The sequence below is a fragment of the Bos indicus x Bos taurus genome, chromosome 4 (genome assembly GCF_003369695.1).
Source record: "Bos indicus x Bos taurus breed Angus x Brahman F1 hybrid chromosome 4, Bos_hybrid_MaternalHap_v2.0, whole genome shotgun sequence".
Lineage (NCBI taxonomy): Eukaryota > Metazoa > Chordata > Mammalia > Artiodactyla > Bovidae > Bos > Bos indicus x Bos taurus.
In genome coordinates, this window is record NC_040079.1 from 39,581,740 (window position 1) to 39,603,360 (window position 21,621).

The 21,621-nt window shown below is 41.1% G+C and overlaps 1 protein-coding gene across 3 annotated transcripts in view; it reads left to right on the top strand.

Moving 5' to 3' along the window:
- SUGCT (succinyl-CoA:glutarate-CoA transferase) overlaps nucleotides 1-21,621 on the top strand; it is an 832,600-nt gene that overhangs the window by 755,266 nt on the left and 55,713 nt on the right. For 2 of the 3 annotated variants that reach the window (XM_027539172.1, XM_027539176.1), the window contains one exon: nucleotides 15,450-16,184. The exons of the other annotated variant lie outside the window; for it this stretch is intronic. In XM_027539172.1, coding sequence (XP_027394973.1) covers nucleotides 15,450-15,613 — 164 coding nt within the window. In that variant the 3' untranslated portion in view covers nucleotides 15,614-16,184. Of the gene's footprint in view, nucleotides 1-15,449; nucleotides 16,185-21,621 lie in introns of those variants that run through there. 3 annotated transcript variants of the gene reach the window in all.

Consider the following 21,621-nt stretch of genomic DNA (forward strand, 5'->3'; position numbering starts at 1 on the left):
ATGGAATTCTCCAGGCAAGAATACTGGAATGGGTTGCCACTCCCTTCTCCAGGGGATCTTTCTGACCCAGGGATCGAACCCAGGTCTCCTGCTTTGCAGGCAGATTCTTTACCATCTAAGCCATATTAGGTTGTTGGTTGTTGTTTGTTTTTTTTTTTTTTTCTGTCTAATACCTCTAGTAGCTATTTATTGAACAATTAGTGTGGTAGGGGCAGTGTGGAGTTGAAGTTGAGCAAAATATTGATTCTGGTCTCAAAAAGGATCCCAAGAGGCAACACTATTAGACACGGAGATAAACTATAAAGGAGAAATAAATCAAATGTTATAGAGAGTCAGAGAATAGAGATGTTCCTTTGCACTGTGAAAAACAGAAGGAAAGCTCAGCATCAAGTTACCCTGAACAGAATTTTCAGAATAATGTGGGTTTCAGGGTCACCAAACCGATATGCATTCTAGGTGGGCACAAGGACCCACACAGCATCCAGTCCAGGGCAGAATGAGTGCAGGGTGCCTAGAGGGAACATCTAGGGGGAAAGATTGGACAAGTGGTCCTTCTATTTCAGAATGCTTTGGACCAAGGAGGTGGGAGAAAAGATCAAAAGTGTGGAGAGGTGTGAGGGATAGTTCAGAGACAAGATCGCTGGTGTAGCAATGTCTCAAAGGTAAGACTGAGGATTGGGATGTTGTTATTGGGTGGCTGTTGTTAGTCACTAAGTTGTGTCCCATTCTTTGTGACCTCATGGGCTATAGCCCACCAGGCTCCTCTGTCCAGGGGACTTCTCAGGCAAGAACACATTCCCTTCTCCAGGGAACTTCCCGACCCAGGGTATGAACCCATGTCTCCTGCATTGGCAGACGGGATCTTTACCACTGAGCCACCTGAGAGGCTGGTGATACCAAAATGGAAATAGGGACACTGAGGGAAAGGACCTTTGCCTAAAATCTTCCCATCTGGACTACAGAGGGAAAGTGAATCAGAAAAGCTCAGATCAAGTCTTGCAATGAATCCTGAGCAACCTGTTTTCTCAGCAGCAGATTTGAGGACGTAATTTTCTTGATCCACTATTTGCTTGGACTGTGATTGTGATTTGTGGGCTCTCAGAGACTTGGATAAGACAAGAATATTGTTGATATGACTGATTCCTTTAAGATAAAAGGTTAAAAAGCGCAAGCAATTTTTATTAAATTACAAGACTTTCCAAGGTTTACAGAAGAACTTTTCAAAGCTCATTTGAGGGAAGAGCCACAAATAACCACCTGCTTGAGCTCTGTTCAGTTCCTCCTCTCAAAATTGAACCGAAATGCAATCTGGCTGCTCTGCCTGGAAACTTCTTCCGGTATTTTCCTTAATGGAGCGCAGAAGCAGGGGAGGTGAGGAGAAGGTCACCACTTTGAAGGTCTATGAAGCTTAAAATGTTCTGGCTACAGACTTCAGCTGAACCAATTTTGTTTTCCATGGTGAAGTCGAACCAAACAAAATCTTGGGCATGTGCCCAAAAAGCTTGTATTGAATATTAGAATTTTAGAAGGCGAGAGAAGCTGGAGGATTGATTATTTTGGCAAAGAGCACATTGTCAGCAAGGTGTTTCTTCACCCTTCCTAGCGTTTTCAGAAGTGTTGAAAATAATTAGAAGCAAACACAAATGTTGGAAAAAATCATTCCGGGGGGAGTTTCTTCAAGCCTGATGTTTTTCTGAGACCTTAGCTTAAAGTTTGGGTAGCTCACTTTGAGGGGAGATGGCGTGTTTGCTAATGAATATGAATAGCATTTCCTTATGGGCCATATATTTTTTCCAGCAGGAAATGGATAATCTACTATGACATTTCAGTGGGTTGGAACAAGACAGATAAATCAAATACAAGTTACCCTGTTTCTTTTTCAAATGAAAGATAAATGCCTTAATGGATTAGCAATCATGAAATATATAAGTATTTATAATACAGTACTGCTTTATAACACCATCTGCCAAAGAATGGTATTTATTCAGCCACTGATATGAGAACAGATTTTCTCCCACATTATGCAGAGAGGAAATATATCCTAGTGTTAACGAGCATGCACTTTGTATTTAGCCAGCCTAAATTCTAACAGAATTCTTTAGTTGACTGGCTGTGTCATTTTGATAACGTTACTTAACCCCACTTTCCTTTGTTGATAAAATGGTATAATAAGCATCCTACTTTTTAAAGTCATTCAGTCTATCAAACAAGGTAATATATGAAAAGCATCCCACCAAATGCCTAACACATGTGAGTACTCAATAAATAATAGCTGTTCTTATCATTTCACTGGTCAAAATTGACTGCACACAAAATGAGAATTTAGAAGTATTTGGAAAATCTGAACTGAATACTTTTGAAAGGAGTGCTGAGGGACTAGATGTATGAATCTCTGCTCTGGTCCAGGCAAATAAGTCTCTGTATTAGAATTGAGACATAGAATCAGTCTCCATAGGCTATGTCATATATAACTGTCATATAGTGTAGTGACAATTCCTGAATAACACCAGTTTAAAGTAATTCAAGTGGATTCCCTGCTAATATACCATGTTCATCATGGTTCACAAGGGCTGGCGGGCAGTCATTATCTCACATATTGCCGAGCTGTTATACCAGAGAGACCGTGTGGTCTTATGTCAGCAACTGAGTGTTCTGACCTGGAGGTGAGGCATACATATCCCTCCTATTCACAGTTTGTTGGCCAACACATGACCTCACTCAGCATCAAAGAGATCAGGACATCTCACACTATCATGGTCCTAGAACAAGGAAGCTGGACATCTGAACATTGATGACAACCACAGAACCACAGACAGTTGAAAACATAATCTTACTTCATAGGTAGAAGGACTTTAGTTATCTTTATAGAGTCCCAAAATAAATTCTGTTACAGCAGTAGTGATCCATGGTGCCTCTGATCTCTGGGTAAGACGGGTGACTTGTCCAGCTGGTGGTACACACCACGTGTTGCCTGGAGTTTCTGGGATGCCTGACCGCATAAGCAGTGTCATCGATTGAGTCCTTCTGTTCAAGATATCCAGAGCCATTTTTATTCTCCATGGCCTTTTTCCACCATTCCGTGCTAGTTGAAATGGTTTTATCTGTTTTTATCTCACATCTAATGGGTTTAATGTGTTCTAACTGTATGGTTCCATTTGGCGCCTTGGATGCTATGCTGAGAGGCGCCATATAAAAAATATTGTTATTGTTATGATGATGAGTTCAAGCAGTGGAGGGGAAATTGTGAAATAACTTGGTACTGGAGCTATCATTATTTTCAGAAAAATGAAATTTGGCTTCTTATTGCACTAGTAAGCCTTGAAGATTAAATGATATCTACAGCATGTATCTTAGCAATGGGCCAAAGAAGTCAAAATAAAAACTTTTGATATAGCATTTCATATATTATAAAACAGATGTTTGCTTTTAAGTATTCTTGATTTTTTAAAAAAGTTGACACCCATATCAGACATTTAAAAAGCACAACAGATGAAAAGACCTACACATTTAGTTTTAATTGTATTCATTCTTGCTTCCATCATGATTGGACTGGCCAGCTTTGTTAATGAATTTAACCCTTAGTGTTGATCCTTGGCCAGTTTGCTGTGAAGTTGAGCAATATGTTGTTTCATTGCTTTAGAAATACATCATGGAGATGTGAGGTGCATTGAGTTCTGGAAAAAAAAAAAAGGAATGTTGAGGTCCCTTCCCTCATGATGATGTGATATTATGTTCCCATTACTTGAATATTCATTATGGTTTCCCACATGTTTTTGGCTACCTCTGTTTCCTGCAACTGTTTACATTATTAAGTTGGTCTGGATTGTAGAAATGTAGCTCGAATGCTGTGTGTAGTTAAAGTAGCTTGTGATGTTTGCATGGAATGGGTAGATTCCGTTTTTAGCCTCAGAGTCGTGGATGGTTTCTAAGAGGAGATGAGATGAAATAGTCAGGGTCTTATTACTGAAGGGCCTCAAACCACAGATGGAAAACACGACACAGGGCTAGCTGGAGGAATTTTCTGGCACACCAGGAACTGGGCCTTCCCTGTGCCTTCAACCAGATAACTTTCTGCAGAGAACACAGTGAAGGCTTCATTCCTTTCTGGCCGGGTAGGGAAGAAAGATTTGGAGAGCACTGCCTGGCTCAGAAACATGAGGAATCAGAATATATTCATGGGGCTATGTTTCCAGGACCTCCTACAAGGAAATAGGCGGTCTATGACAAATTCGTGTGAAAAGATGAGGTAGTAAGGAGTGCATATTGCATAAGAAATCTGATAGCACTGTGATCTAGAAAGACAGAGGGCATAGACTGTCAGAAGATGAAATCTGAAACTGTCCTTGGCATGTTCCACTCCAAGACCCGTGAGTTTATTTTTCAACTTAGATAATTCTCTTTTTTGCTTTTTTCTTTTTACTGGGAAACAGCATGGCCCGTTGGCAAAGGTTCAGGATTTGGAGCAAGTCTCTCTGGCTTTAAATCCTGGCTCCTTTTAGCTCTGCGACCCATTTAGCTCAGTGACTTCCCTGCTGTGTCGCTCGGTTTTCCCCATTTTACAAATGGGGACCATGACCTTCTGACCGTATCCTAAGGGCTGAATGAATCAAATGTGCAAAGCACATATGACAGTGTTTGGCACATAGGAAGTGTTTGTTGAGTAAGTAAATAAGTCTCATGTTTCCAAAGTTCCTTTTAACATATCTAGTAAAAAGTTAGTTTCTGGTGTACATTATGATGCTGTCGGATATAGTGAGTATGTACTTATCTGGTGACTTGGTAATCGTTCAGACTCCCTTAGCCTCCCTTTTGCTATCTGTAGGAAAAGGAAAACATATTTGTCTCCCTACCTATTTATTTGAAAAGTGCTTATTATGTCCCATGTGCTTAAAAAAAGTTTCCTTCCGTATAGCACAGGGAACTCTGCTCAGTGTTCTATAATAACCTAAATGGGAAATGAATTTGAAAAAGAATAGCTACGTGTACATGTGTGACTAATTCACTTTGTTGTACACCTGAACCTAACATAACATTGTTAATCAACTATACTCCAATATAAAATAAAAATTACAAAAAGAATTAGTATTTGAAAACAAAACTCTCCTTAATTAAAATGAAGAATAGAACTTTTTTTTTTTAAAAAAAAGAGTTCCTCCCTTTTCCTTTAAATAATCTTATCCTTGATTGTTAAAGAGTTTTAAAAGTTAAAACTTTTGTCCCCAGCTTGCTGTCATGAATCTGAAATGAAGTTCACCTGTTCATGTCCTGGGACATTTGGGACTGAAATGAACTGGAGACAAGGCCCCTAGCTGAGGAATCTGGGGTGCTGAGGTCAGCACTGCAGCATAGAAGGAGAGGCAACAGCAGCAGGTGGTGTGTGCTGAGGGCTTACTGTGTGCCTGATCCTGTTCTAAGAAGCTTTAAAATCCTCACAACTGTAGATGGTAGGGACCATTATCACCCCCATTTCACAGAGAAGCATTGAGGCACAGATGATGAATTACCCAAGGAGACTAACTCAGTTCATGACAGAACAAGGATGTCAACCTAGACCCTCTGGCTCCCTAGCCTCACTCTTAACCTCCCTACTGTGTCACTCCTCGAAAACAATGATTATGAAGTCAGCACAGCTGTAAGTGTGTCTGCTGTGTGCCCTTTACACATTTCATAACCTCTCTGAGCTCCATGTGCCTTTTCTGTGATATAAGGATAAAAGGCAGTAATAAATGCAAAAAAAAAAACAACAACCAAAAAACCCTATCTAAGGTTATTGTGAGGATACCATGTAGATAACAAATATAGTCCCAGGCCTGGCATACAGAAAGTTCTCACTGAGTAGAGGCTGTGGATGTCAGATGTCATCATGTATGACTAGAACCTGGGGCAGATTCCTCCTCTTCTAACTCTGCATTTTCTCAGCCTCTGGCTGGTTTATCGGTTCAGCCTCCCAAGAAGGGGCAGAAGTTGAGGTCAAAGGCGTTGTCACTTTCCTAGAATCAGATATACTGTCCATGAGGACCAAGGGCGGTTCACACACAGTCCTCATGGAGAGGTGGGTCTAACCCATAAGCTGTGCCATCCAGTCCCCTTCCTGGTAAGGGCTTTGACCTCCAATTATTAGAGTAAGTAGGCTCCTCACAAGGACAGCACTTGGGGTTCCAGGTTTGGTACCACTGATGTTCTGGAGACTGCTGCGGTGTGCATTTTTCCTGAGCATTTTTCAGTTTGATTGCCTTTATAAATGCACAGGAAAAACATCCACACCTTCATTAATCCCTACATGGCTTTGACTCAGTCTCAGAGAGCTCTGCATTTCATTCTCTGCCTCTTTCTGTGGGGCACAGAGTCCACATTTCTTTTAAAAGTACAACTGCCCTAATTCCTACTCTCAGGTCAATGGAGATGTGACTGTTTAAGGCCAAGAATTCCTCATTGCAAGAAATGCATTTATCTCCAAACTTATGAACTATACAGGTTAATTTTTCATTCATTTTATTTGTTTCCTTTGGAAATAAAACATTTTGATGCAATAGATTTTTGATATAGAACTTAGATAGTAGAAAAGCCTGCCTAAACAACTGATTGAAACTCTCAGCATCAGAGAGGTTGGAATGAATACAACTGCCTTGGAAATATATTGCTTTGAAATGAAGACACTTAGAAGGAAATGACCTCTAAATTTACATATCCTGGCCCAAATTATTCCCTGAATTCCAGACTTGCATAGCTAAAGGCTTCTCTCCTTGGATACCTCATTGGCATCTCAAACAGCATTTTCAATGCGCTTCCCTCCTGGCTAAGTGAGTAAAGAATCCTCCTGTAATGCAGGAGATGCAGGCAAAGCAGGTTCTATCCCTGGTCAGGAAGATTCCCCTGGAGTAGGAAATGGACTTGTATAGCTAAAGGCTTCTCTCCTTGGATATCTCATTGGCATCTCAAACAACATTTTCAAAAACAAATTTGATTTCTGAGACTTCCCTGGCTGCCTGGTCCAGTGGTTAAGACTCTGCCTTCCAATGCAGCAGGTGCAGGTTCAATCCCTGCTCAGGGAACTAAGATCACACATGCCTCAGTGGGCAGCCAAAAAAAAAAAGGGGGGGGGGGGAAGGAATGAAAAAATGAATTTGACTTCTGCTTCTAACGAGCTTTGTCCATGAATCCATTCAGCCTTTCTCATCAGGTAAATGGCCCACCAGTTATTCAATTCAGAAACAGGAGTTTTCCTTTGATCTTTCTCCCTCCCCAGCTACCTTGGGTCTTGCACTTCATCAGCAAGCCCTCTCATTCTATCAGGAGAAAAGCTCTCAAATACATTCACTTTTTTCAAATTCTGTAGGCACCACCCTAGTGTAGGCCACCGCCATCTCCTCCAATATCCCCAGAACAGCCTCCAAGCTCATTTTAGTGCTCTCTCTGCCCAGCTACGGGAATACTGAAGTCTTGTCACTGCTCTGCTTAAAGCCCCAGTGGCTTCCCAGTGAACTCAGAATAAGATTCACTTTACTACCATAGCCTGTAAATCCCTGTGCCTCTCTTTCCAATTTCATCTAGAAATTACCAGATAATATTCTAACCACACTGCAACTTTTTTCAGTTCTTAGACATCAAGCCTGTTCTCACTGCCTGGAGTCTTCTTTCTTTTAATGTTAATAGCTTTTGTTTTAATATTAATAGCTCAGCTTTGGGACTTCCCTGGTGATCCAGTGGTTAAAACTTTGCCTTCCAATGCAGGGGATGTGGGTTCAATCTCTGGTCTGGAAACTAAGGGCAACATGCCACGGAACAACTAAGCCCATGTGCTGCAAGTAAGACTCAGCACAGCCAAATAGATAAATAAAATAAATATTTAAAAAGAAGAAGAAGAAACATAGTAAACTTAATCTTTGGCAGTTTGAAAATACCTTCATATTTGATTAACCATTTGACTAGGTATACAATTCTAGGTTTGGGGCTTCCCAAGTGGCTCTCATGGTAGAGAACCCGCCTGCCAATCCAGGAGACTAAGAGACACTGGTTTAATCCCTGGGTCAGGAAGATCCCCTGGAGGAGGGCATGGCAACCCACTCCAGTATTCTCTCCTGGAGAATCTCATGGGCAGAGGAGCCTGGCGGGCTACAGTTCGCAAAGAGCTAGACATAACTGAAGTAACTTAGCATGCACACACACACAATTCTAGGTTTAACATCATTCCCATTTAGAAATTTGAAAGCGAACTTTACTTTCTTCTAGTTTTTAGTAGAAATTAGTGAGAGCAGTATATATTGCAACATTTGATCTTTCAGCTTTTGTCCTACTTCTATTCTAAGATCTGTCTCTCTGTTAACCATTGATTTTTAAGAAAAGAGGCTTGGAAATTCGATGGCTGTCAAGTGATTAAGACTTGGTGCTTTCACTGCCAAGAGTTTCGGTTTGGTCCCTGGTTGAGGACCTAAGATCCCACAAGCTGCCTATAGTGTGGTCAAAAATTTAAAAAAATAAATCAATTAAAAAAAATGTAAAGAGTCTTTAAAAAGACTCTTGGGAAGGTGAAATGGACCAGTTGGCATCCACTTCCTGTCAGTGTCCTTGTAGAATATCCTGTGCTTCAGCTTTCTTGACCTCTTTGCCCATCGACATGATCCCATTGGTGTCATTCTTAAATTTGTTGAAATATCTCATACACTAGTGATGCTCCCTCCCATCCTTTTCACTCATATAAAATTTTATGTTTGTTTGCTTAACTTCTATACCTTTACTTCAGTGGTTTATCAGGGGAGAGTGAAGGCAATATATACATTCAAAGTCCCAAAATACACCACTTGAAATTATGGTCATTTGCCATCATTTAGATGTACTGTAATTTATTTGACCAGTGCAAAAGGAAATGGCAACCTACTCCAGTATTCTTGCCTGGAGAATCCCATGGACAGAGGAGCCTGGCAGGCTGAAGTTCATAGGGTCACACAGAGTCAGACACTACTGAAGTGACTTAGCATGCACACGTGCCCAAGTTTGGATCATATTTTCCTAATTTTATCAATATTACAACTATTTGACCTCTTTATCTGGTAGGAAGGAGTTTGGGATAGACCTATGAGGATAGTACATGAGAGAATGATTGCTAAACACCTGCTCCTAATAAGGTACACTTTGGAAGCTAAGAACAGATGAAAAAGTTTCTTTCTTTCTTTTCTTTTAAATACAGAATCCCACACAAAAAGGGGTATTGAATATTAGATTTAGAAATTTGTATAGACCGTTGCCTATCACATTTGTCGACGTTTTTGATTACATCCATAGAGGAAAAAATTTTTTTATTAAAGCAGGATTTCTCCATTCAAGTATGTGAATACTTAAAACTCTTGATATCAGGTTGGAAATTTTCCATCCAGAAGGATTGTACCATTTTCCACTCCCTCTGGTCACAGACTTCTTAAACATATACTGTGATATCTATAAGATTCACTAGTTTTGTAAACAAAGTTGTATCTCATCCTCTCCATACTCTGATTATTACTGATGTTGAGTATTACCCACATTATATTCCCCAAATGTTCAAACCAATCCTGCATAGGTATTGCCAACCTCATTTTAGAAATCTATGGACTGAGACTCAGGAACTTTTAAGAATTCTCAGGATCACACAGCTTTCAAGTGTTTGAAAGCATATGCGAATGTAGACGTTGCTTTGCCAAAAAGTAATTTAAGAACATGTGACTTATCTGCTCATCTTTTTTTTAAACGGAAAATCAGATTATTCATTCTTTCTGGACCTTAGATATAAATAATTATGTCAAACATGTTCTACTTCTTGAAACAAATACATTTGAAGAATATATTTTGTGCAGAGCCTAGACTGAGGAATGTCCCAGGTATATAGGATCATTGCACAGGGTTGAAAGAATAGATTTCAATTGACTCAGGGAAATTTCGCTTTCTTTGGGATCTGAATATATCACTTTATTTGTCCTGTTTCACATAGAGATGTATATTTTAAGGGGCTGTAAATTTTTGTTTTTTCATAAACTACATGGCCAAGCAAAACAGCAGCCCCCCTGTCCCCCTTATCCATGGGTTCACTTTCCAAGGTTTCAGTTACGTGTGGTCAACCATGGTCTGAAAATATTAGAAAATTCTAGAAATAAATAATTTATACATTTTCAGTTGTGTGCTGTTCTGAGAAGAGTGATGAAATCTCCTGTCATCCCCTCTGTCTCTTGGATTGCCTCTTTGTCCAGCGTATTCGTTCGTTAGGCACTTAGTAGCCATCTAGTTTATCAGATGGATTGTCTGTCAGTGTCAAAGTGACTCTTCTTTTACCTTGTAATGACACCAAAGCACAAGAGTAGTGATGCTGGCCATGTAGGTATGCCAGAGAGAAGTCGTAAAGACGTCTTTTGAGTGAGAAGGTGAAAGTTCTCAGCTTATTAAGGAAAGAAGAATTAACTGTGTGCTGAGCCTGCTGAAACCTATAGTAAGAGCAAATCTTCTATCTGTGAAACTGTGAAGGAAAAAGAAATTCTTACTAGTTTTGCTGTGACACTTCAGTCCACAAAAGTTAAGGCCACAGTGCATCATAGATGCTTAGTTAAGTTGGAAAAGACATCAAATATTCATAGTAAGATATTTTGGAAGAGACCACTTTCATGTCACTTTTATTACAGTATATTGTTGTCATGTCATGTTCTGTGTTAGTAGTAGTTATAGTGGTTCACTTACTGTGCTTCGTTTATGAAATGAACTTTGTCATAGGGATATATGGATAAGAAAAAACACTATACATAGGGTTCAGCATCATCTGTGGTTTTAAGGATCCAAGTGGGGTCTTGGAAAGTATCCCCTGCAGATAAGGGGGTGCTACTGTGTTTAAGGAATTTTTAAGAAATTGCAATTTGAAAACTGCAAGTACAGTCCAGGTAACTATACCATACTTTGATATTATTACATGGACAAATCTCAGCTTCAGAATCTTTCTAAAATCAATCATATGCAAAATACCTGGTTTCTGAAGGGGCATATGGAAAAGTATATAAATTTTGTCAACTGCGATATGGCTTACTTAGTAACATATATTTGTTTAAAGAAGCCTAAGCTTTCCAAATATATCATATCCTCCAGGTGTCTTTATCCTAGCAAGTCTAAAAATTACCAAGTAATACCATCCCACCAACCTAAATTCTTTAAGATATTTTTGTGCAAGGTGTTACATGCCCTTCATCCTAAACTGGCAGCATAGTGTTCAGTGTGGATCTGGAAGCTCCCAGGGAAGGATAGGAGTGACACAAGTTAACGGACACAAGTTGACCTGCCCTTTCCTATGGCTGGACCTGAAAAATTCCCTCATAGCATCCTTGCTGGGAGGTAAAAATCCAAGTTCTAGGTGCCAATAGCACAATACTCCAAAGTAGATGAGTCTCAAAAACATAATAAGTGAAAGATGCAGACAGTAAAGGCCACATATTATAGGTTTCATTGATATGGAATATCCAGAATAATCCATAGAGACAGAAAGAAGTTAGAGGTTGCCAGGGGATGTGGAAAGGGGAGAACTGAGAGAAACTGCTTAAAGGATGAGGGTTTTAGTGGGAGCGATGGAAATATTTTGGAATTAGATAGAGGTGGTGGTTGCACAGCATTACAAATGTCATGGAACAGTTCACTTGAAAATAGTGGATATTATGTGAATGTCACCTCAATTAATTCTTTTTTTTAAAACTAAGTCCAAGTTCCTGAACCTAACATACCTGGACTTGGAAACGGATACTTCCTAGCTGTGTGATGTTTGGCAAGTTTTCTCATGTCCTAACCTGGATCCTACCTTTAACCCTTTTACCTTAAATCTCCATCAGTATCCATACAGGATTGCCATGAGGGTTTATAGGAAGTGATGTGTGGCCTTTGGCACAGTGGCCAGCACAGCCCAGGTTCTTAGGAAACGGTAGTTACCACTGCTAATGCTCCTGGCACGGGGAGCAGTAGTGATAAATGGTAAGCCTGCTTTATCCCAGATTCTTCAAGAGTCAAATGACTATTTCTCAGTTGATTGTTTTACTTCAGGTCATTTGCTACTGCTGCTGCTAAGTCGCTTCAGCCATGTCCGACTCTGTGCAACCCCATAGACGGCAGCCCACCAGGCTCCCCCGTCCCTGGGATTCTCCAGGCAAGAACACTGGAGTGGGTTGCCATTTCCTTCTCCAATGCATGAAAGTGAAAAGTGGAAGTGAAGTCGCTCAGTCGTATCCAACTTTTCGAGACCCCATAGACTGCAGCCTATCAGGCTCCTCTGCCCATGGGATTTTCTAGGCAGGAGTACTGGAGTGGGGTGCCATTGCCTTCTCCTGGTTAGGAAAAAAGCCATGTGACTTTGACTTCAGCCTGTATTTTTTGGCAGAGTCCTTTTGAAAGACAAATTTTAGATGAAAACTATGGTTAATGTCAAAATCGCACACATCCCTAAAACACTGGATTATCAGCTTTCTCAGAAGCATAGGTGACACCACCTCCCAATGTGTATGGTTCTTTCTTGAAAAGGGACCAACCCATGAAAGAAAACGGTTATGCACTGGAGCATTTGAAAGGAACCTGCCTCTTGAGAAATTTGTATGCAGATCAGGAAGAACAGTTAGAACTGGACATGGAACAACAGATTGGTTCCAAATAGGAAAAGGAGTCCATCAAGGCTGTATATTGTCACCCTGTTTATTTAACTTATATGCAGAGTACATCATGAGAAACACTGGACTGGAAGAAACACAAGCTGGAATCAAGATTGCCAGGAGAAATATCAATAACCTCAGATACGCAGATGACACTACCCTTATGGCAGAAAGTGAAGAGGAACTCAAAAGCCTCTTGATGAAAGTGAAAGTGGAGAGTGAAAAAGTTGGCTTAAAGCTCAACATTCAGAAAACGAAGATCATGGCATCTGGTCCCATCACTTCATGGGAAATAGATGGGGAAACAGTGGAAACAGTGTCAGACTTTATTTTTCTGGGCTCCAAAATCACTGCAGATGGTGATTGCAGCCATGAAATTAAAAGACGCTTACTCCTTGGAAGGAAAGTTATGACCAACCTAGAAAGCATATTTAAAAGCAGAGACATTACTTTGCCAACAAAGGTTTGTCTAGTCAAGGCTATGGTTTTTCCTGTGGTCATGTATGGATGTGAGAGTTGGACTGTGAAGAAGGCTGAGCGCAGAAGAATTGATGCTTTTGAACTGTGGTGTTGGAGAAGACTCTTGAGAGTCCCTTGGACTGCAAGGAGATCCAACCAGTCCATTCTGAAGGAGATCAGCCCTGGGATTTCTTTGGAAGGAATGATGCTCAAGCTGAAACTCCAGTACTTTGGCCACCTCATGCAAAGAGTTGACTCATTGGAAAAGACTCTGATGCTGGGAGGGATTGAGCGCAGGAGGAGGAGGGGACGACAGAGGATGAGACGGCTGGATGGCATCACTGACTCAATGGACATGAGTCTCAGTGAACTCTGGGAGTTGGTGTTGGACAGGGAGGCCTGGTATGGGGTCGCAAAGAATCGGGACACGACTGAGCAACTGATCTGATCTGATCTGATGAGGAGGAAAAAAGAAAAAAGAATTTCCCTGAGCTTCAGAGAAGGAAAGCTTTGGACATCAGTTGGAAATTGCCGTTTATCTGGTGTGGATGGTATGTGTGACCCAAACGTGCCACTTGACAGTTTTAGGAGGTCTGTGTCCTCTCTCCATCAACAAATGGCTTCCTCGCCATTATCTTTTCTGAATGGAATTCTCCTAGATCCTAAGGCACATTTCTGCTTTATGGACTGACATTATGTTACCCACATGTACTTGGGTTTTATCTGTTCTTCCTATGGGCTCCCAAATCCAGAGGAGACTGGAAAAATCTTTATGAGATGGAAACGTACTGTTCTGTAGTCTTCCTGTGACTCTCTCATTTGTTTTCCCGAAGGCTCATCAAGTGAGATGTAAAGGACAGCCAACATAAATATCATTTATTGAATGAGGCAGCAAAGGTAAAATCTGTCGAAACAGTATGTTCCTCAGTGTCCATCAAGCCTGTGCATGAAAGAGTGAGAAGATGAGGCTGCTAAGGTTCTGGAAAGTACATGGCCTTCAGTGTGAGATGGTTCAGGTGGATGAGGATTTGCATCTTGTTGCTCTTAGTTATTAGTTATGTGTGCATGTGTGCATGCTGTGGTCAGTTGTGTCCACTTCTTTGTGATGTCATGAACTGTAGTCCATGAGGCTCCTCTGTCCATGGAACTTTCCAGGCAAGAATATTGGAGCAGGTTGCCATTTCCTTCTCCAGGGGATCTTCTTGACCCAGGGATCAAACACCATCTCTTGCATTTCCTGCATTGGCAAGCTGGTTCTTTACCAGCTGAGCCACTGGTGAAGTATATGACCTTGAACAAAACCTTAGCATGTTGGACTTTAGTGTCATTATGTGAAGAGTTAGGATGAAGGCCTTCCCTGGTAGTCCAGTGGTTAAGTCTCTAAGCTCCCACTGCAGAGGGCATGAGTTCGATCCCTGGTCAGGGAACTAAGATCCCACACGCTGCATGGTGGAGCCAAAAAGTTTGGGGAAAAAAATGAATGAGGATGATAAAATCCATTCCCAGCAGTTGTTGAAATCCTTGCTTTAGTTATCCTGTTTGTGGTGGCTCAGTGCTCAGCAAAGAGCTGAGAATACATATCCATTTCCCACTGCACTGCAACTGTCAGACAAGGTGATGGGGTGGCTTTTGTCATCATAGTGGCTGGCAGGTTTTGTGCATTATGTGGATTTGGGGATGCTTACTTTGTGCTTTCTGTTCATTACATCATGTAAACCCTTTCATCAAGAATGTATGGTAAACATCATACCCGATTTAGTTGTGGAACACGAAGCTCAGAGAAGTTATATAATTTGTCCAAGATAGCTCTTCTTGAAAGTGAAAGAGCTGATACACAAACAGAAGTCTCTCTGACAAAGAAGCTTGCACCCGTAACCTCTTCTACCACCTAAATGCTTCACCCAGACTCTGGGTGAGGTCTAGTTGATCTGCAGTCTGTTGAACTAAATCTTGGAACGTTACACTGGATGCTGAGTGGTAAACACTTGGGTTACCTTCACCTGGGGTCAGATTTCCAGAGAGACACTATGTACCTGTGTCACTGTTCTCTGGGACCCAGAAAGTCAGTTCAGCTGAGTGACTTACCCCTGCAAGTCTTTGCAACGGGCCTGGCACACACCAGGCACATTCATGCAGCCCCCAGCATGGTGGATGACCACTGCACAGTTGTCTAAAGCGAAGTCAAGGGAAGCCACATGTGCAAATACATTTCTTTCCAAAACGATGGCCCATCTGCAAGGGTGTAACGGGCAGTGATATTCTTGGCATTCATTGCAAACACCCCAGGCTGCTCGGGTAATGAATTTCCGAGGGTTAGTCATTAACAGGCTTCCTGCTTTCCTCCCGCTCTGACAGGCCCAGCTGTGAGATACAGTAAGTTCAAGATGTCAGAGGCCAGGCCGCCTCCCCTTCTCGGGCAGCACACGACGCACATCCTGAAGGAGGTCCTCCGATACGATGACAGGGCCATCAGGGAGCTGCTCAGCACTGGAGTGGTGACCCAACATGAGGTTGAGTGACAAAGGAAAAATGCTTTTCTGCAAAACCACATCTGAATACGTTTTGCTAGCAAAGACAAAACAGCCCTTTCTGGACCCTTCTCCCCAAATCTGGTGCCTGCCACTGAAGAGTTAGAGGAATTCCAGATTTCCTGCCTGGCGTCTCCAGAATGGCTCTGGTATCAGTGAATCTAGTGCTTTCTAAATGTACCCCACCTTTCATTCCTCACTGTTTTCCCCCAGATAATAGATTAATTGCAGATTTTTTTTTTTTTTTGGTGAAGATTTTTTTTTTTCTGGAAAAATGCATTCCTCATTCTAATTACATTAATAGCCTAAACGTTTGCCCCTCCAGCCCACGCAGGTCTGAAAAAGAGCAGATCTCTTGATGTTCTTTACTTGCACATAAAGTCCTCATTTAAACCTTTGTTAGGAAGTCAAAGCAATAAGCAGAATGACAGGCTCGGTGATTGATTTTAAACAGAATAACTTAATTTGAGCTCATGAACCCTTTGTTAATCTGTAATTTAAACCATGGAATTTGTTAATGTCCCTTATAAAACCGAACTTCATTCTCCCCTGTGGGGGTAAATATTTGCTTTATGTTGTGTTTCTTTGACTATTTCCTGAGACATGCAGAAAATCACCCCCATCAATGAATTTTGGGATGTGTAGGTATCTGCATGATACCTGAGTGAAGAGTGGTTCTTTTATTGGTACCTTATTTTGAGCCAAGTGCAAATGCAACACATTTTTAAATGAATGTCAGATGAGTATCTAGGTATTAAATAATGTCTGTGTGTGTATGCTCAGTCATATCCTACTCTTTGCAACCCCGTGGACAGTAGCCCACCAGGCTCCTCTGTCCATGGGGTTTTCCAGGCAAGAAAACTGGAGTGGATTCTCCAGGGGATCTTCCTGACATAGGGATTGAATTAACATCCCTTATGTATCCCGCATTGGCAAGCAGATTCTTTACCAACTGTACCACCTGGGAAGCCCCAAATAATGTCGAAATAATGACAAATAGGAAAATGAAAGGAAAATATTTCTTTATATTCTGAGTATCCACTGAGTAGAAGAATATAGCATGTCTTAGTATTAAGTATTTGCATTTAAGTATTTGTCAGTGAATTAGAAGTATAGAAACATTTCTGTCCAGAAGGTGGTAACTGATTTGCATCTATGTTCCAAGATGAATTGTCACTCAGATTGCCAGTCACTCAAGCTTGGGTACAGACCAAGGAATTAGATGACGTGTGATCTATATCCTGATATGATGACAATTCTCTCTGTTAGGCACATGTATCTTAAAGCCATGTCATTACATGCCAAATGGTCATTGAAAGTTAAATTACAGATGTTCATTTTTCAAATTGTGATTTAGAGCTAGTTTTCTTATTGTATTCTTTTTCATTGGAAGGATTTGAGCCATTTATCCATGCTGTAAGCCTCAGTGTGTTTCTAGAATTAAGAATTCCAGATAACTAGGACATTTGTCTGCTTACAAACCCTTATGGGATTTTATAGAATAATGCCTACTAATTCTAGAAACAGTTATTGTCTTCTCTGCTTTCCTCTTTGTGGACATCTTGTTCTGAAGAACTCCTGCTGTTATCCTACTAGTTAGAATTCCATCATGCAAGGGTAATTTGATACCTTCTGCAGTACTTTTCCCCCAATGGCTAATTCGTAGATAGATATTTGGAGACGTTCACTTCAGGCCAGACATCTAAATGAAATTCCTCCATGTATATACAATTAGTAATGAAAATGGTAAAAGGCTGGATGACAGAGATTTGGCAAAACCACATATCCTGAAAGATGTTTCTCCACCATTATTCCCCCAGTGATCCAAGTTGATGTCTTGAAATGCAAATTACTTGGTTCCTAAGCAGTAATCCTAAAGATCTGGGTCATCATATGTAGCAGGACATTGATCATTCAGAGAGGGTCACAAAATGCCTCAGAAACCTTAAAAATGTAGTCTTGGTCCACAGCAGAGTCACCATTGGAGACTATCTCCAGTGTAAATGTGTATGTAGCTGTTCAGATTTCTGCCTACACAACTCAAAATGATCCAGAAGAACTTTGAACCTGTTCATCCCTCAACAGATATTATTTACTCTACTGATTTAGTGAGAGAAATAATTTAGAATGTATCTCAAATTTAGGTAGAGAATTAGTCCTGGAAGAAACATTGTGTTTGCTGAAATTTGTAACATGTCCCAGATCAAGTTATGCCTATAGACAATGTGTTGTTTTAACTATCAGGATGTATTGTACATTTCCAAAGCTGTACATATTGATACATTACCATATTCTCCCAGTTCTCTTTGTGTCAAGGCCTGGCTTCTGACAGGCTGATGTCTGAAGTTGTTCTTCAAATTTCTTAGCAACTCCCAGGTTTAATCATTATGGAATTGAGAGAGTATCCACGAGCAACTAAATTTCCTTTCCTTGATTTTTTTGCTTAAACTTCCTGCTGCCATGGTTTTCTGGTTAATAGAGCTTATTTTCCAGCTTGCAGTCTCATATGCTGAAGGTTTCCCCAGAAGAAGAGAAATGAGCATTGTTTTGTGGGACTCCTCTGGTTACTTGGTGTTCTTTCCATGTTCAATCCATCTACTAGGAGTTAGAAGCACAATCAAGATTAAAAAAAAAAACAAAAACTACGGCAAAGGAGGTTTCACACAGGCTATTTCATACTACTAGTTCCTAGCTCGTTAGGCTATAACCTAGGTAACCCCACAGAGGGGGTGCTTTTGCATAAGACTTCAACACCCCTGTTTTCTGCCTTTTTCAGGGAAATTCACACCCACTAGTCTCTATTTCACCTGAATTTGATGTCTTACCACCAACTCTTTGGTCCCATGATATTGGTGTGTTGTCTACTTTTATGGGTGTGAGTGTTGCTTGTTACTCTTCCAACTGGCTCAAGGCTGCCTTCACGAACAGGAAACGTTCTCCAGGTCCTGGACCAACAGGCACTGAGAAAGAACATCACCAGAACTGAGCAGATTGGTCAGATCATCTGCGTCTGCTCTGATGGCTCATATGGCAAAGGAGACAGGTGGAAAAAAAGGCACGTTCCTCAACCTCCATTCCCTGACCCCGGGCTATTTGTTTTCAAACACATCCTCCAAGATTAAGAGATTCTTCTTGCATTCACTTCTCTTCGGGGGAGAATATCCACTGCCATGAGTCCCTAAATTCTTGAGTTTCTTCAGACACAATGTGCCGGGAAAAGTGGCTATTCATTTTGAGAGTAGTATCAATGAGCCTTAGAAGGAGAGACTGTCAAGCTCATTTCTTCTCCCTCTCCATTTTGGAGTACGATCATTATTTTGCTAAAGAGGATGAGAAAGTTTGGGGGGAAAAGGTTCATAATTCTATTTCAAACATCTGTTGGAGAAAACAACAACAACAAAACATTTATTTATTTTTATAGCAATGACTTTTTATTGTATATTTGGGAGTGATACTGAGCTGGAAAGAATGAAGCTGGTTCTGAACTGCTTCTGAGAACCTAGCTTTTGCTAGTCTTACTAGTTTTTTATTGGAATGTAACTGCTTTACAAAGTTGTGTTAGTTTCTGCTGTACAACAACATGAAGCACCATATGTATACATATATGCCCTCCCTCTTGAGTGTCCCTCCCACCCCTACTCCCATTCCATCCCTCTAGGTCTTCACAGAACACTGAGCTGAGCTCTCTGTGTTATACAGCGGCTTCCTGCCTGCTATCTGTTTTACACACGGTAGTGGATATATGTCAATGCTACTCTCTCAGTTCATTGCCTCCTATGTGTCCATAAGTATCTATTTTAAATATAGCAGTGTGCACATGTCAATCCCAAACTCCCAATCTATCCCTCCCAGCCACTCTTCACTCCTGGTAACCATAAATTTGTTCTCTAAGACTGTGTGTCTGTTTCTGTTTAGTAAATAAGTTAATTTGTATCTTTTTTTTTCTTTTTTTTTTTAATAAGAGGCTGTGGTGGGCAGGATAATGGCTCATCAAAGAAGCCCATGTCCTAATCCCCAGAACCCGTGGATATGTTACATTCCATGGCAAAAGGGAATTATGATTGCTGATCAGCTGACCTTAGAATAAGGAGTTTATCCTGGATTGCCCTGGGGGGCCCAACATAATCACCAGGCCTTTAAGTGTGGAAGAGACAGTGTCAGAGTGATGGGATGTGAGAAAGACTTTCCCGATTATTGAAGGATTTGAAAATGAAAATGAATGAGGGCTGTAGGCATTTTCTAGAAGATGAAGAATGCAGGAAAATTGGACTCTCCCTTAGAGCCCCTGGAAAGAATGTAGTCTTGCTTGACTTTAGCCCAGTGAGACCCATTTTGGACTCATTTTGGACTTCCGATCTCCAGAACTGTAAGGTAATGAATTTGTTTTGTTTTAAGCCACGGCATTTGTGATATATTGTTATAGCACCAATAGAACACAAATACAGAGGCTGTTCTTCCTTAGTTTAAAAGTCTAAAGCAACAGGAAAATCACTGTCTTGCAAAGTGACTAATTGACACCTCCCTGTAGTTCCATTTTTTTCTTCTTTCTCTTTTTTATCCCTACTTCCTTTTTGACTTTTCATTTTCTCCCCCATCCTTTCCCTGTGGCCATGTTTATTTCCTCCCTGTCCTTTTATCTCCTTTCCTTTCTTCCTCCTCTTTTTGTCCATGTTGTGTAGGTGTGGACTCCAAAAGCTGCCACTGACCTCAAGAAAAAGACGACTTGCTCAGTGATCTGGAAGCTAACTAGTAGTAATTCTGGCCATGACTTCAGCTTCACATGCAATTTTGGCTTAATCTCTGGGTGGGGTGAGCCCTAAATAACTGGCTGCCTCTTTTTCTCCCTCAAAACTCAGGGAAAGAAATGAAGGGGTGTTCCAGGTGTCATCCCAGGCTGGAGCAGAGCCTTCAGGCTTACCTGTCACACGCCCTCACTGCTAAGAAAAGGCACCAATAAAGTGGAATACAGAGCAGAGCCTAGACTCTGTGACAGTGAGGTCTTGCTGTTGTGATGGGCCTTCCATCAGAGAAAGGGGAGGGAGGGCTTGATGGTCGAGAGTTTTGTTCCAGCACTTGGCCTTGCCCTGTGTTTCTTGCTTTTTCTTGGAGAAGTCAAGGCTACCAGCCTTCATAGGAGATTAGTATTTTGCTCTTAGTAATTGCAGTCAAATGGCCTCCAGAAGAGTGGTACATTGGGACATCCCTGATGGTCCAGTGGCTGAGATTTTGTGCTCCCAATATAGGGGGCCCAGGTTCAATCCCTGGCCAGAGAACTAGATCCCAAAGACTGTGACTAAAGATCTTGCATGCAACGAAGTCCACGGGAAGCCAAATAAATAAGTAACAGAGTAAAAAGAAGAGTAGTACCTTCTCCTCTGCCTTGGTTTTGCCATCTGTCAAACAGAACACAAAGATCCTCACAACTCCCTTCGCTTTCTCCTTTCAAGAAGATGAAAAACATTCAGACACATCGGGTCTTTTCTCTCCCCATCCCTTTCTTTGCAAATGAACCCCATGTCAGTCTGTTCAGTTCACACTGGTTTCTTTGTCTCCTGACCACAGAGGTTGGAGGAGTACTTCCTGCTGCTGGTCTGCATCTGCATCCTTTCCTCTGGCCCAGAACTTACGCACAAATGCTCCACCCGTGAAGCAAGACACTCAGCTTCAGAACACACAGCCGAGATGCTGAGAGGAGAGAAACTAATGTTAAATGACCACAGGGAAATATCTTTCTTTCTACCCCTTTACCTCTTGGAGAACGCTAAAGAAAAATTTGGAATTCCAAAGCGTTTCTTGGTAGGAGACATGGCAACACATATTCGTCCCAATAGATTTGGATTTATGCTTTGAGATTTTACAAAGAACTTCCTAGCTGTTCTTGACTGAAGCTTTGAAATATACTGCAAATGAACATCCATATATTCTTTCTTTGCAGAGGGTCAAGAAAATCATAGCACCCATTTTAGAAGGACTGTTAAAGATTTACTATTTCAGGGGAT